The 16,132-nt window shown below is 39.3% G+C and overlaps 1 protein-coding gene across 1 annotated transcript in view; it reads right to left on the reverse strand.

Moving 5' to 3' along the window:
- The window catches only part of LOC148874249 (transportin-1-like), an 87,953-nt gene that overhangs the window by 63,999 nt on the left and 7,822 nt on the right, over nucleotides 1–16,132 (reverse strand). The window contains exons 6-7 of the mRNA XM_088960478.1: nucleotides 11,207–11,257; nucleotides 7,936–8,021 (exon numbers count right to left, since the gene is read on the reverse strand). Of these exons, the coding sequence (XP_088816604.1) occupies nucleotides 7,936–8,021; nucleotides 11,207–11,257 (137 nt within the window). The remainder of the gene's footprint in view (nucleotides 1–7,935; nucleotides 8,022–11,206; nucleotides 11,258–16,132) is intronic.

A 16,132-nucleotide genomic window follows, 5' to 3' on the forward strand; every position in this document is an offset into this window, starting at 1 on the left:
CTAGGCAAGGGGAAGGGAGGGCGAAGGGACAAATTCATGTGAAAAAACAACAAAGAGGAGAAATAGGAAGAAGAGTCAAAAAAAGAAAAGAGCAGAAGACCAAGATAACTATAAGAAAAAGCTTGAAGGAAGGACACCTAAAAGGAGGAAGAAGAAATTGAGTGAAGTGGAGAGACTGAGATGTGAAGTGGACTATGATAAGGGGTGTTCTGGGAGAAAGGGAAGGTAGTCAGGTTAGCAAAAGGTGTTGTCTAGGATTTGTTCATAAGATTGTATCTCAGTGAAGATTATTAGTTGGAATGTAAGGGGTTGGGGAGTTCCAAGAAAAGAAGAGTGATAAGGGAAATGCTTAGAAAAGAGAATTCAGATGTTGTGTTAATTTAAGAATCAAAAATATTAAAGGTAGATAGGAGATGGGTGAGAAGTATTTGATTGGCTAGAGGACTGAGTTGGGCTTTTGCACAATCTTGGGGGCCTTAGGGGGTACTTTGACAATCTGGAAAAATGAGGATTTGGACCATACAAAAGAATTAATTGGTAGCTTTACAGTTACAATGAAATTAAGAAGAGTTGATGGACTGGAATGGACTTTAACAAATGTTTATGAGCCAAATTCATATAGAGAAAGGGAGGAGTTTTGGGAGGAGTTAATAAGGGGATTGTGGGAGGGACAATGGTGTTTTGGAGGGGACTTCAATGTCATTAGATTTGTCAATGAAACAAATAACCCCAACCACAAGGTCACCTCAAGTATGAGGAAATTCAACTCTTTTATGGATTCCTTTGAATTGAGGGAGTTGCCATTGTTGCAAGTTGAATATACCTGGTCTAATTTTCAAGAAGAACCACTTTGTTGTAAACTAGACAGATTCTTATTCTCATAAGACTGGAAGGAAGTTTGGAGTGGTTTGGTGATGAGGGCCCTACCTAGACCTACGTCAGATCATTTTTTTTATCAATAACAGTAACTTTTATTAAGAAAAAGATGATAGAAAATTACAAAACGGAGGGAGGGGTAAAAACTCTTAACCCTCCCTAACATTAAAAATCAGATTACAACAATGCCCAAAAAAGATTTGCTCTTCCCACCCCTTGTTTAGCCAAAGTGTCTGCCAGAGAGTTAGCACTCCTCTTTGCCCACTGAACCCGAGTTTGCATGTTTTGAGTTAGCTGATTGATTTTCTTTTTTTCATTTGAAAACTTCCAGGCTGGACTCTTCCTTCTGCAGCCTGCTAACAGTCAGCCTAGAATCACCTTCCACCAAGTTTGCTGATTTTCAGTTGTTGGGCTCTTTTAATCCCTTCCAGAGCTGCCAAAATTTCAGCTCTCAATGAACCCCCCCAACCTATAGGTCCAGAGATAATTCGACCTTCTTCATCCCTAAAAACACCACCTATACCTGAAAGGCCTGGGTTTCCTTCCCTGCTGCCATCAAAGTTCAATTTAATGAACCACAAAGCTGGCGGAGTCCAAGCTTGACTAAGGGATGTAGTCAAGGGAGCAGACCAAGCCACTTCTTTCCATTTTGTAAAGATGTCTCCTGCTGAATAACCTTCAAAGAGCTTCATAGACTTGACCCAGTGAACCACCCTAACATATATTAATTCAATGATGGCTTCACTGGTTTTTTTTCTTTTTCATGAAAAGTTCTTTGATTTCTTTCCTCCCGCATCATCCAGCAAACAGCTGCTCTAACACATCTCCACAAGATTTTACCTCTCTTTTTTAAACCCCTCACTGATCTAGAATTAAACAAGCTCTGCACACTTGAAAGGGAGGGCCACCTGCAACCAAAGAGAGAGAAAAACCAACACCAAATATATAAAACAAAGGGACAAGAAACTAATAAGTGATAACAGCTCTCACCATTCTTCTTACATAAAATGCACCAATGCGGGGATAAACACCAATTAGGCCTTTTCTTTTGAAGTAGGTCACAAGTGTTACACTTTTCTAAGATAGCTTCCCAGCAAAAAGCACCTACTCTGGGAGGAATTGGTCTACCCCAAACTTCCAAGACTGGGAAAGGAGAACCAAGTGCCGGATTGGAATGTGTTAATTCTTTGAAAAAAGAAGAGCAGGAGAAGATACCCAATGGAGCAAGAGACCAAGTCTTAGTGTCCACTCTGGAGAAGTCAATAACTACCTCATCCAGAATCTTAAGCAAGTTAGAGATGGATTCCAATTCAGAATCTCTAAGAGCCCTTCTAAAACGCAGATTCCAATTAATAACAGAATTAGACAAGGTTAGGAAGGTGGCTACGGGCTCATTTTTAAACCTTGAGAGAGAAAACAAAGAAGGGAACTGCCCTTCCAAAGGAGTGTCTCCCACCCAAATATGTTCCCAGAATTTCACAGACATACTATAACAAAGTTCATACCTGATGAAGGGAAGAAAGGAAGGAAGGATGGCATGAATAGACTTCCCGGGAGAAGCTCTTGTAGCCCTAGATGAGATCCCCGAATCCCAACCTTCTGCCTCTTGCCCATGAATACTTAGGATTATTTTAGCCCACAAATTCTCCCTTTCTTTAGTCAATCTCCATAACAATTTCCCCAAGAGAGCATCATTCTCATTCTGTAATTTACCCAAATCAAGTCCCCCATCACTTTTGGATTTTGTAACAAGTCCCACCTAACTCTATGGTCCCTTTTCTCCCCCCTGGAATTCTGAACACAATCAGGAAATAAACTGAGAGGTTTTCCAAGGTTGACTTAATCAAAGTTATCCTGCCACCCAAGGAAAGGTAGTTTTTCTTCCAAGAGGCTAACCTTTTGTGAATCTGTCAATTACCGGGTTCCAAAAGCTCCTCTTGCTAGTATTATCCCCTAATGGAAGCCCTAGATATTTCAATGGCCATTGAACCATCTCACAACCCAACACTTGAGCCCTTTCTTCCACCTCTCCAACACTCAAATTAATGCCAATCACACAACTCTTATCAAGGTTTACTTTGAGGTTAGTCACTTGTTCAAACACATTAATCACCAACTTTAAATTACTAACCCACCTAATTTCATCCCCACCACAAAACAGAATTGTGTCATCCCTAAATTGTAAATGAGTGACTGGGACCCTATCCCTCCCAACTTTCCAGCCACTTATCAAGCTTCTAGAATCTACCCTCTCAATAAGCCTCCCTAAAACTTCAGCAATCAGGGTAAAAAGGAAGGGGGAAAGGGGGTCCCCTTGCCTAATACCCCTAATGGCTGGAAAATGATCTACCACCCTGCCATTCACTAGTATAGAATAGTGGCATGTTCTGACACACCCTTTTATCCACTTGCACCACCCCTGCCCAAAACCAAAGGACTCTAAAACTTCTAGCAACAGGGACCAATCAACCAAATCATAGGCCTTTTCCAAATCCAATTTGCACACCAGCCCTTTCTTCCCTCTTCTTTTATAATCTTCCACACTCTCATTTGCTATTAAGATTTGGTCCACAATTTGTCTATTCTTCACAAAGGCACCTTGATTAGGGGATATGATTGTGGGAAGCACCTCTCTAATTTTTCTGGATAACACCTTAGCAATGATCTTATAGAGGCTATTAACCAAACTGATGGATCTAAAGTCTTTAAGGTGGTAAGCTCCCTCCCCTTTTGGAATTAAGGCAATGAAGGTAGAGTTCAGGCCTGGGTTTATCACTCCTCTTTCAAAGAATTCTGAGAAAACACTTTGTGTCGGCCTTAATTATCTCCCAGCAATCTTGATAAAAAGCCATCGTAAAACCATCAGGGCTCAGGGCTTTAGATCTATCCATAGAAAAGATGGCATCCCTTATTTCTTCCAATTCAAACTCTCTTTCCAACCACTCAATCAACTCTTCAGGGAGCCTGGGCCAAACCAATCTTTCAATCCTTAATCCCTCGTTCAAAGGCCTGTTTTTTCTTTCTTTTGCCATTAGCTATAGCATGGAAAAATTTTGTATTCCTATCTCCTTCATTCACCCATTTATGTCTAGATTTTTGCCTCCAACTAATTTCTTCTTTGAAAATTGTGTCCTCCAGATTTTTCCTCAACTCTTTGTCTATTTCCCCAAAACATCCTATTTCTTCCTTTGCATCTAATTCCTCAATCTGGATTATCAATTATTGCTTTCTTTCTTCTAACCTCACAAAGTGAAGAACATTCCACTCCTTGATTTTGACTTTCAGCCCTTTTAGCTTCCAGTGGAATTTCATCCCTGCCCAATTTACCCTCGGGTTACTTTCGTTCCACCATTTTTTCACTTTCTCTTTAAAATCCAGCTGAAGCAGCCACATATCCTCAAATCTAAACGGGGAAGATCCACTATTTCCAAATTCAAACTTGCATAGCAGAACTGGCCAATGATCGTAAGTAACTCTCGATAAGGCCCTTGACACCAGTTCTCCCCAATGCTCTTCCCAATCTGTGGTAAATAGGAATCTGTCTAGTTTGGAGCAAATAGGTTCAGCTTGGAGATTAGACCAGGTAAAGCTATTATGTGAGAGGTTCAGTTCCTTGAGTTCAAAGGCATTAATAAATTCATTAAACTTCCTCATGCTGGTAGCACTCCTTTGTCTCACCTTATTGCACTCCTCAAGACCCATTCAACCCCATATGTCACTTGCTTGAATATAAGAGAGACTGAGAATCTTCCAATTAATTCTTCCACTCCCTCCACTACTTCATCCTTCCACAAGGTAACTAACACTCTAGATGAACCCCAAGAGGGATCTCATTGCCCAACTCAGGCCATATGCTCTTCACACACTTCTGGCCCACCTTTTATCAAAGGTCATGAGTTTAGATTCCTAGATTAAAAAAATGTCTGGGTTTTCTTTCCTTAGGACCTCCTTTATTAAATCTCTCTTTCTTGCATTCCCCAAACCTCTCATATTACTCCAACATAATCTGCCCCACCCCTAAACCTTCTATCCTAAGATCCTCCTTTTCTTCCCCTACCCTTCCTTTCACTAAATTCTTTGTCCGTGTCCACGTCCAACTTCAATCTCTCAACTTCACTTAGCCTTCTTTTCCTCCTTTTACCATCTTCTTTTTTAATCTTCAAATACCCTTTCAGCTCATTCAGATTTTTAACCTTGCACCCTAACTTTTCTACAAATTCAGCTAGGGAGTCCCCTTTGTCATCTCCCTTATCAATCTGTTCACCTCTGTCCTCTCTGTGCTTCTTGCTTTCCCTCTCTTGCTCCACCCTTCCATTGGCTACCTTGGGCTCACTAAGAAGCTAGCAGGGTGGAAGAGAAATTATATCTCACTAGGGGGTAGAATCACTTTAATCAAGTCCACTTTGGCCAACCTTCCAATGTATTTTTTGTCTACCTTTAAGCTACCTGTCAAGGTTGCCAACAAGTTAGAGAAGCTCATGAGAGATTTCCTGTGGGAACCGGGTGACTCAAAAAAAGGACCATCTAGTGAAGTGGGAAGCAATTTCTAGGAAAAAGGAAGTTGGGGGTCCTAGACATTGGCAATATCAGATTAAGGAATGTAGCATTGTTAGGAAAGTGGTTGTGGAGGTTTCCTTTAGAGCAGGATAGTTTGTGGCACTTTGTGGTGGAAAGTATTCATGGGATGGCAGCTAATGGATGGGATTCTGGCGTCAACCATAGGGCTTCTCATTTCTCCCCTTTTTTGATAGGAAATGGTAACTTTCGTTAAGAAATTAAGAAGTTAAACAAGATAATTACAACTCCAACATTCCAAAGCCGAAATGTTGACCCACATTCATAACCACTGCTACAAAGCAGCCCAAAAAATATCACTTCTATTTGATTGTTTAGCTAGGGTATCAGCCATCCCATTTGTTAATCTTCTAACCCATTGGAAGTTTTCTCCAATTTCCCTTAGCAAGGCACCAGACTTCTCTCATAACTTTCCTGCTAAAGAAGTGTGCTCCTATGCCACCAAAGGTTAGGGCTTTTTGCTGGGAAGTGGCTCTCCAAAAGATCAATACTATGGATGTACTTCAAAGAAAAAGGTCAGATTGGTGACTTTCCCCACATGTTTGTTGCCTTTGCTTAAGAAATGGTGAGACGGCAATTCATCTTTTGATTTCTTGTCCTTTTGCTTTTTTTTTTTTGTGAGATTGGTTCTCTTCTCTTTTTGGTTGCAATTGTAATCCCCCTCGGGTGTGCTGAACCTTTTTTACTCTAGCTTCTTCTGGCAACCAAAGAAAAGAGGCAAGGTAATGTGGAAAATAACAAGAGCAGCCATCCTTTGGTCAATTTGGGGAGAGAAAAACAATAGGATCTTCCAAGGGCAAGAAAAATCCAAGGAAGAACTTCTTGAGGTTATCACCATCAAGGTTATGCACTGGCTGAAAGTGTAATACCTCTTCAAGGACTTCTCCTCAGCTGACTTAATTAGAAATTGGAGTGCTATAGGCCTCTAGATGTATCCTCTCCCTCCTCCCCTATGGTTCAAGAAAGTTGGTTACCACCGCCTTAGTTCATGGTGAAGTTAAACTTTGATGGAAGCTCCTTGGGTAATCCATGTCAGTCGGGAGTTGGGGGTGTTTTCAGAAATGAGGAAGGAAAAGTTTTGGCCCTTTACTTGGGCCTGATTTGGATAGGAGACTCCTTAAGGGCAGAAGTCATGGCCTTGCTCCAAGGCCTGAGATTGGCGAAACAATGGGAAATGCAACACTTAGAAGTCGAAGGAGACTCCAAGCTGATAATAGGGTTGATGCAATCTGGAAACTTGGGAGTATGGCCACTTAGACAGCCTCTAAGAGAGATTAATAGCTTAGCAAGGCAGATTGGGGTGCATTTTAAATGGGTAAGAAGGTCAGCAAATGGAATGGCTGACACTTTAGCTATTTACCCATATTGGTGTAAATAGCAAATAAGAAATCCTGCCTGACTATCAAACTTCCGCTACAAGTAATTGATACCTAAATAGTTAACAAAACCAAGAATGAGACAACCAATAGAGTCCCAGCAGCTTGTGCACAGCAGCCACGAAGTTTAGTTGGAGAATTGATGATGGTAGAAACTGTAGAACAGTCCAATGAATATCCAAGATAGTAAAAATATACTCTACAACTCCTATTTGTATCCGATGGTAACAACAATTAATTGTTGAAGCACGACTAATCAATTGAATGCCTTCTTACTTGATGATCTAGTGCACCAGTTAAAAGGAATACTTTCAGATGTCCTCATATATTAAGGATGTGATGGTTTTTCTTCGATAGTAATCAATGCATGACTTTGAAGCCATGTATAGTGCTACAAGTGTATTCAATAATTCAATCAGGATACTTTCAGAGCTATCAAACATATGCACTGCTTTTAAATCACCATGACCATGACCCTCATTTCCAAATAGTGTGAATTTAGGAAATAAATTGTTCCCATGAAGGGCGGTAACCTGGATGTGCCATCCATTCATTCAAGGATGTGTTGCCTATGGAGAATTAGTTGGACGAAAACTTAGGGGATGCCCAAGTCAGTTCAATAGAAACTTAGGGGATGCCCAAGTCAAATGCTATCACATATCAATAGCAAGTGACGGACAATTGATAGAACGATGGTTTTTGTCCTATGACATCACCCAATAGGGGATGCCCAAGTCAATTCAGAAAACTTAGGGTATAACTCAAGTAATTGTCAGATGCCTTAGGGGAGGTTCAAGTATTTTTTTCCCTTTATCTTTTCTATCAAAAAAAAAGCATTATATCTTTGATTTTATCATTACTAATATAACACTGTCAAATGAAGGCAACATCAGAGAAGTATATTCTTTTCAAATGTAACATAGAAAACCATATTAAATTTTTTTTCATTGAAAGAGAAAGTATATATTAAAAAAATAATAGGAATTAGGATGTCTGAAAACCATCCAACTGTCACCTCAAGCATAAAATCTTCCCTATATAGAGCATACAAAATAATGAGAAACATCCAGAATATCTTTTCCAGACTAAAGGCAAGATAGAGAAATACCAAAATTCACAAGCTTCAAGAGCAACTTCATCATCAGCATCCTTGTTGGCTTGCAACATATACTCAATTACATTTCTTAAATGAGGCTGCAACAATATTGTAAATACCATACTAAGGACCACAACACGGAATATCAAACAGAAAATAGAAAATAAAATATGTAATATCTAACTCCAACTTAAACAAGCAAACAAGATCAGTTTTATTATCCATTTGTCCAATGATTCATGTAATCTGTCAAAAAAAAATCTAGAGAAGACAGAAGTCTGAACGGAACAGAAAGAATATCTCAGGTCAGTGGCAGTGCCCATTTTACCCTATTATATATTGGAATTATATAATTACAGAGTGGTCTCTGAAACAAAAAAAAATGCAGGAAAACCCCTGTCTCAATAATACCTTACAAAAACACCCCTCACAGCACTCCCCCTTAAGCTGGGTTGTAAATAATTAAATATCATGATACCCAACTTGTTACATAGTTCTTCATTATGCAAGGTGGACACACCTTTTGTATAAACATCGGCCACTGTCTTTTGACTCAACAAACGGTATACATATTTCACCCCTTTCAACCTTTTCATGGATAAAATGTTTGTTGACTTGAATGTGTTTAGTCTGCTAATTAAGAACTGGATTGTAAGAAATACTGATGGCCACCTTGTCACAATACAAAGACATTGGATCTAAATTCCACATACCTTTGTAAGAAGATTCTTCAACCACAAGAGTTCAGCTACTTCTTGAGACATGGTCCTATAGTCTGGCTTCTACATTTGACTTTGCTACTACAGTCTACTTCTTACTCTTCCAAGTGGCCGCCAGATCGCCCCCCACAAAAGTAAAATAACCAGTGGACCTCCAATCCTCAAGAGGCCACTCTAGTATGGCCTTGTTTGGCGAAGAGAAGGCTCCTACCAGGGTGTCTCTTCAGATTGCAAGAACTCTATCTACAACCTTAAAATGAGAAGTTTTAGGTGAATGCATAAACTGACTTACACTGCAAACGCTATGTCTGGCTGGGTCATAGAGAGATACAGAAGCCTTCCAATGAGTCTCTGATAGTGATATACTACAAAACATCTAAAAGAATCTTACCCTCACAGTTTCCAAGCTTGTGATTAAAATCAATCTTTGGAGAGGGCGAGGGAACTGAATATTAGCAAGTTGATCATTGAAGGTGAATCCAAAATGGTGGTGGGCTGGTTTAAAAGGGAGGATAACAATCTTTGGAGACACAGCAATGAAAGAAAGAAGTTCAAGATTCTACCACGGGAGGGACATTGAAGTAAGATTGACTTAGGTTAAGAGAAGTGCCCATTACTTTGCTGATGTTCTAGCAAAACAAAGGGCAGGTAGAGATAACTTATTTTGGACTCAGCTAAAATATGTAAAAAGTATTGGGGGAGTTAAAAGAGTTTCTCCCTTTGGATTTCCTGTACTCTTCATTGAATTTTAGTAAAATTTCACTGTTATTGGTCAAAAATTTAAGATCCATAGGAGTCTCTACCAGTTTACACCCCAATTTTCTTGTATCTCTCAGTAAATCAAGAATGTGCTTCCTTTGGGAGATAGAAATTCCCTTATCAGACAGAGATACTTCTATACCAAGGAAGTACCCAAGAGGGTCATGATCCTTCACTTCAAATTGTGAAGCCAGAAATTCTTTCAACTACTAAATCTCTTCTTAATTTTCGGTAGTTGCGACATCATCTGCTTAAGGGCAGCCTAACGAACAAGGCTCCAACCAATGCAGCCTTACCCCTGCACATACCACATGCTGGATCCTCCCCTTCAATTACTATTCTTGCTTCATACACTTTTCTGCCAAAGAACAAATCCAGATTCACAGGTATAGTTTTCACATTCTCTGTCTCCACCGAAATTCTTGCACACCTGTGGTTCTCATCTCCTATTGCAAAAGGCATATTGTTTGAACTTGCCACAGGCTTCACCAATGGCTTTAAAGGTCTGGACACACGATGCATGCAGCAGTATCCCAAAAACATTAATCCATACAAAGCCTCTTCCTTCCATGTTCCTCACTCACCTCACCATGTGATACTATTTTTTATCAATAAAAGAAGATTTTATTAAATTCAAACTTGAATATTACAACAAGGTGGGAAAGTTCTCCACCCCAAACAACAATTTTATAGCTTTGCCCCAAAACAATTGGTGCCTAATAGCCCCTTGTTTAGCCAAAGCATCCGTCATCCTATTTGTTGTTCTTCTGATCCATTTAAAGACAACATTCAGCTCCCTTGCTATACTTTCAACCCTAAACTGTTGAATTGCTAACCCACCACCAAGAGGGAAGAAAATGGTTTTTTTTTCAAATTACTTTTCAAAATATTTATTTTTATACTATTAAAATTAATGTTGTGGATTTAACTAGTAGAATTTAATGATGAGAAAAATATATCTCAAATATAGGATTTAATGAGAATATAACTTAGATATGAGATTTAATGAGAGAGAAGAGAACAGGAAAACTGTTTTATTTCTAATTGGTTTTAAATTTTATATTCCATCTCCATAATTAATAAAAATACTTCTTATTTATCATAATTATTATTGTTTAGTATGTTGAATATATGATATTAAAAATGGTCCTAAATTTTTCTTTAATTTCTATGTTTTTTAATTTTTATCTATTTTTGAATTTTTTATTATTTAATTGTGGCAACATGAGTTGGCCCATTTGACCCAAAATGGTTTAGTTTCTTACCACCACCTAGATGAAAACATTCTTTTTTTCCATATAGATTTTAAAAGTATAAGTTTTTTATTTTATTGGAATTATTAATTTATTATGTATGGATTTAATTAGTGGAATTTAGTGATGAGAATAAATAAAAATGCTTTAAATATATGATTCAATGAGGGTGAATGGGAGTTAATACCTTAAATGTGGGATTTAATGAGGGAATTGAATGCATTGAATAATAGTATTCAATTTACTTTTTTTACCCTCACAATAAAGGGACCATATTTCAAAAAAAGGGGTATTTTAGTAAAGAAAAATTCCAGAAATTTTAGAAGAATTTTAGAGGCTACTCGTACTTTTATAGTAGTATAGATTTTCTGTTTCCTTTTAATATATTTGGTTATCTATAAACAAAAATAACACTAACAATATTATAACTCATATATCTATGAACAAAATGTGCCACTAACAATACACACACACAAATAATAATAATAATAATAATAATAATAATAATAATAATAGAATCAAGTTTATATGGAATAGAAACATGAAACATACCTCTAAGAAAGATGGGCTAACTTCAATTAGCTGAACAAAAGCAGCACAAACCTATGCAGTATAAAAAAGAAAAGTAATAGCACTTTAGCACCCACATGCCACAGAAATCAATTCTTACATAAAAACATGAAAGCAATCATACCATTGTAAAGTCCTAAATTAACAAAAAGTTGAATGCTGGCAAAAACCATCAAAACATAGAACAAAAGATAAAGTGTCTACATGTTCCAATTATTTTATATATGTAAATCCATAATTCTAAAAATGAAAAGGAAAAAAATCAAATCAGAAATCCTTTTCTATTGTTAAGAGATCAGAATACTTTTACAAATACTGAAAGAATTTCTCTGCACAAGGAGAGCAGAAGCAGCCATTTCTGACTTCTCCAGACAAATACATCACAACCCAACAGTGACAATCTACCATCGTAGGGTAGACTATATACAAAGCAATACCTGAAGAATTATAACTAAAAGCAATCTTAATAGTCTCTTCATTTTTCTTTTACTTAATTTTTTTCCTAAAACTGTGAACAAGTTTCTAATGCATTTCTTTTTTTTTTTTTTTTTTTTGAGAAAAGAAACAGATTCAGATAGTTCCCTATGCATTAACTAAAACTTCAATTCTATTTTAGGCCTTTTTTTTCAATCATAAACATAAAGGCTCAAGCAGGTTCTTCCTGGTATCATTTCTAAATCCCAAGGAGCTTTTGTGCCAGGAATATGGATGCTAGATGGTTGCTGATAGCTAACAAACTCATAGACACAAGACTGGAATCGAGCAAAACTGGGGGTCCTCTTAAGCTTGATCTAAAGAAGGCATTTGATCTTTGTAGCTAGGCCGCTTGCTAAAATGAGTTTTGGCAACAGATAGCAAAGTAGGATTAAAGCTTGCACCACTACCCCCAAGTTTTCTATTCTGATCGTGGCTCTACAGCTGGTTTCTTTAAAAGTTCAAGAAGGTTAAGGCAAGGAGACCGACTCTCCCCCTTTGTCTTCATATGCATCACAGAAGTGCTTGCAGCTCTCTGTAATAATGCTATGGAAGGAGCTTTCTTATCAGGGTTTGCCATGGGAAATAGCAGGTAACCGCCTGCCTTCTCCAATTTGCAAACGATACCCTTTTCTTCCCAGATGCCTTCATCCCTTAGCTACAAAACCTTTGGGGCATCTTAAGATGGTTTTAAAATGTCTCAGCTTTAAAAATAAACCTAGAGTAAAGCTCTTTGACAATCTAACCATCGTGCTTGGTTGTAAAGTGATTGTTAGACAGTATATGCCCTTAGCTCCAATTAAACTGATGTACACTGAGTTTCATGTATTAATAATACCAGTACATTATTGTTTTATGTTTAGATTGGTATGTTTCTATGAATTGCTCCTTAAGCTAGAAACTTATGAAATTCATGTTAGCTTAGAAAGTTCTCAGCATTGGATAAACTTGGAGAGTTTATCCTAGCAAGGCTAACACTAATGTGCTACCGAATTGGTGGAGCACCTAGAGGTGTAAATTGGGTCGTGCTACCCGCGGCTCGGCATGACAGTCCATGGGCCATGCCAGGCCCGGCACAACCATGTTGGTCATATTGCGCCTAGGGTTTTAGGTCCACGGGCCGGGCCGGGCCGGCACGGCACGACCGAGCAGGTCATGCCGCCTGTAGCCCGGCCCGTGGCACAGCCCATATATATTATTTATATATTGTTAGTGTAGGGGTATTTCTGTCTTTATACCTAGATTAATGTTGTTGATCTGTAATGTTGTGTTGGAACCAGTGCTCCTAACTTAAATAAGGGCACATATGTCTTTTCAATCATTTTTAATAATATAAGTTTTGTTTGGCCGACTGGGAGAAGGTCATGTTGAGACTTCCAGTTCGAACTAAAATTTCCCTTCTCTCTTTCTCTCTTTCTTCCACCTTTCTACCTTTTTCTACCTAACCGACCTCAGATAGATAGAATTCTAAGGCAGGCCGAATCATAACATGGTATCAGAGCTGATTGAATTTGCCTAGATTTCTATTCTCTACGCACCCTATCTAGGGTTTATCCCTTTTTTCTGCATTCGACTGGGGATAAGGGAAAGGGTTGAAAATGAGTGATCGCCCTCTTCCCTTGGAGGTTTCTATGCCTCTAGTCAGGTCGTGTGTGATCGGTTGTGTGGTTTCTAAGATCGCCCTCCCCTAATCGATGAAGAATAAAGGGTCGATCTGTGTGGTGCAGTGGTTGTCGTGTGTGGACTGATTTCCTGCTCGTGTGGTTGTTATTTCAGTGATAAGGTAAGAGATCTCAGTGCATGATATCTGTTATGGATCAAATAGAAAGTGTGTTTCAGACCATATGCTAGGGTTTCAGACAATAATGTGCTAGGGTTTATATTGGTTTTTGTGTAATTTGAAGGAAGAGTTATGATCATATAGTGGTGAGATTTCAGGTAGTCGTAGGAGTAAGGTTTGTGGTGTAAAGAGCACACTTTTTGGCAACAACAAGTGTTGCAAAATCGGTGATAACATAATGGGAGATAACAGTGATTGTAAACCTAGAGTGATGGTGCCTACAGACTACCTGAATGTTCAGATGACCGCCATTAAACTAAATGGAGAGAATTATGTGCCTTGGGCTAAATCCGTCAAAATCTTTCTAAAAGCAAAGAAGAAGGTAAAACACATAAGAGAGGAGAAACCCTCCACTAACTCTCACGAGTATGAAGACTGGGAGCAAGAGGATGCTTAGATCATCACATGGTTGTGGAATAGTATGAAACCCAGGATTAGTGTAAACTTCATGTTTCTTGACACTGCCAAAGATGTGTGGGACCATGCGAAGAAATTGTATTCGGGTCAGGACAATACAACCAGAGTGTATCAACTGTATCAAGAGTACTTTAACCTGCAACAGGGCAATCAAAGTCTTGAGGAGTACTATGCCAACATGAGAAACATACGTAATGAGTTGAATGTCTATCGCCCTCTCACTTCTGATGTCAAGATTCAGCAGCAACAGAGAGAACAGCTTGATGTGATTAGATTTTTGGTGGGACTGAAGTCTGAATATGAACCAGTACGGGCTCAGATATTAGGAGGATCAGCTCTTCCCTCCTTAGAAGAGGTATTTGCTCGACTCCGAAGGATTTCTATCGGATCTACTGAGAACTCTAATATCTTAGATAGATCTGCTTTTGCTGTATCGAGAGGCCGTGGTACTAGAGGTGGAGCTAGGGGAGCTCAATCTGGCCGTGGTGGTGGTAGTGGTTCTGTGTATGGCCGAAGTGGCAATGGTAGTCCTACTTATAATCGTGGTGGTGGTCGTACTGGGGGCAAAGATTCAGGGGGAGCTCGTGGTAGAGAACATGGCTCAGGCCTGAGGAAGTGCACTCATTGTGGTATGGATGAACATACCATTAACTATTGTTATGATCGACATGGTCCACCCTCAACCTGGGCCAATCATGTCGCGACCGGTGACTCAAGCTCCAGCTTTAGACAAGAGAATCATTCATCTGATCAGATACCTCCTACACCCACAGATGGTCTCGTGAAGGAGATGGTGAGTGTTTCTCGTGATGAATATGAGAGGTTTATCCAATCACAGCAGAACACGGCGACTTTCGCTCACTCAGGTATGGCTTGTCTGGCATCCACACCCAATCCCTGGATCATTGACTCTGGAGCCTCCGATCACATGACTGGAACTCCAGGTGTGTTTTCTTCCTTATCTCATTGCTCAACATCACAATCTATCACCCTTGTTAATGGTTCTACATCCTCAACTTGTGGTGTTGGTAATGTTGACCTAAATCCTGTATCTCTCTCCTCAGTTTTGTATATTCCTAAATTGCCTTTTAATCTTATGTCTGTCAGTAAGCTGACCAAATCACTTAACTGCTCTATTACCTTTTATCCTTCTATGTGTGTTTTTCAAGATCTCAAGACGGGGATGAAGATTGGTGGAGGGCATGAAGCTGGTGGACTGTATTATCTTGACGGTGGTGGTGGTAGAACTTCAACAGCTCTCCAGTCATCCCTTTCTCCTCTCCAGTGGCACTGCCGATTTGGTCATCCGTCAATAAAAGTCTTGAAGTCTTTGGTTCTGTCCTTGAGTCAGCTGTCTGTTTTGGATTGTGAGTCGTGTCAGTTTGGGAAACACCATTGTGTTCCCTTTAGTTCTAGGGTTGATAGCCGTGTGTCGAGTCATTTTTCTTTAATTCATTCAGATGTTTGTGGTCCTTATAAAGTGATGTCATATAATGGATACAAATACTTTGTCATTTTTGTAGATGATTTTTTAAGGATGACGTAGCTCTATCTAATGAAAGAAAGAAGTGAATTGTTTACCATTTTTCAAAAATTTTATGCTGAGATTCGTAACCAATTTGGTACCCACATCAAAGTTTTCCGTTCTGATAATGGCCGCAAATATTTATCCTCATCATTTCAGGAATACCTGGACCAACACGGCATTATACATCAGACCTCAAGTACCTACACCCCACAACAAAACAGGGTGGCTGAGAGAAAGAATCACCATCTCCTGGAAACAGCAAGATCCCTCATGCATCACATGCATGTTCCCAAACCCTTTTGGAGTGATGCAGTGCTTACCTCGTGCTTTCCGATTAATCGGATGCCCACGTTCATCCTTGATGGTCATTCTTCGTTTCAGGTCTTGTTTCCCGCTTTGTCTCCGCTTCCTCTTATGCCGAGGGTATTTGAGTGTATCTGCTTCGTTCATAATCTAGGTCTCGGGAATGACAAGTTCGATGCCCATTCTCTTAAGTGTGTCTTCCTTGGCTATTCTCGGACCCAGAAAGGGTATAGGTGTTACCGTCCTAGTTCTCGACGGTCCTTTGTGTGTGCTGATGTCACCTTCTTTGAGTCTACTCCATTCTTTTTGGGGTCCAGTGATGCTTCTTCCTCCTCATCACCTCCTC

This window comes from Nelumbo lutea, chromosome 1 (genome assembly GCF_056320005.1).
Source record: "Nelumbo lutea isolate HS-2025 chromosome 1, American lotus-T2T, whole genome shotgun sequence".
Classification (NCBI taxonomy): Eukaryota; Viridiplantae; Streptophyta; class Magnoliopsida; order Proteales; family Nelumbonaceae; genus Nelumbo; species Nelumbo lutea.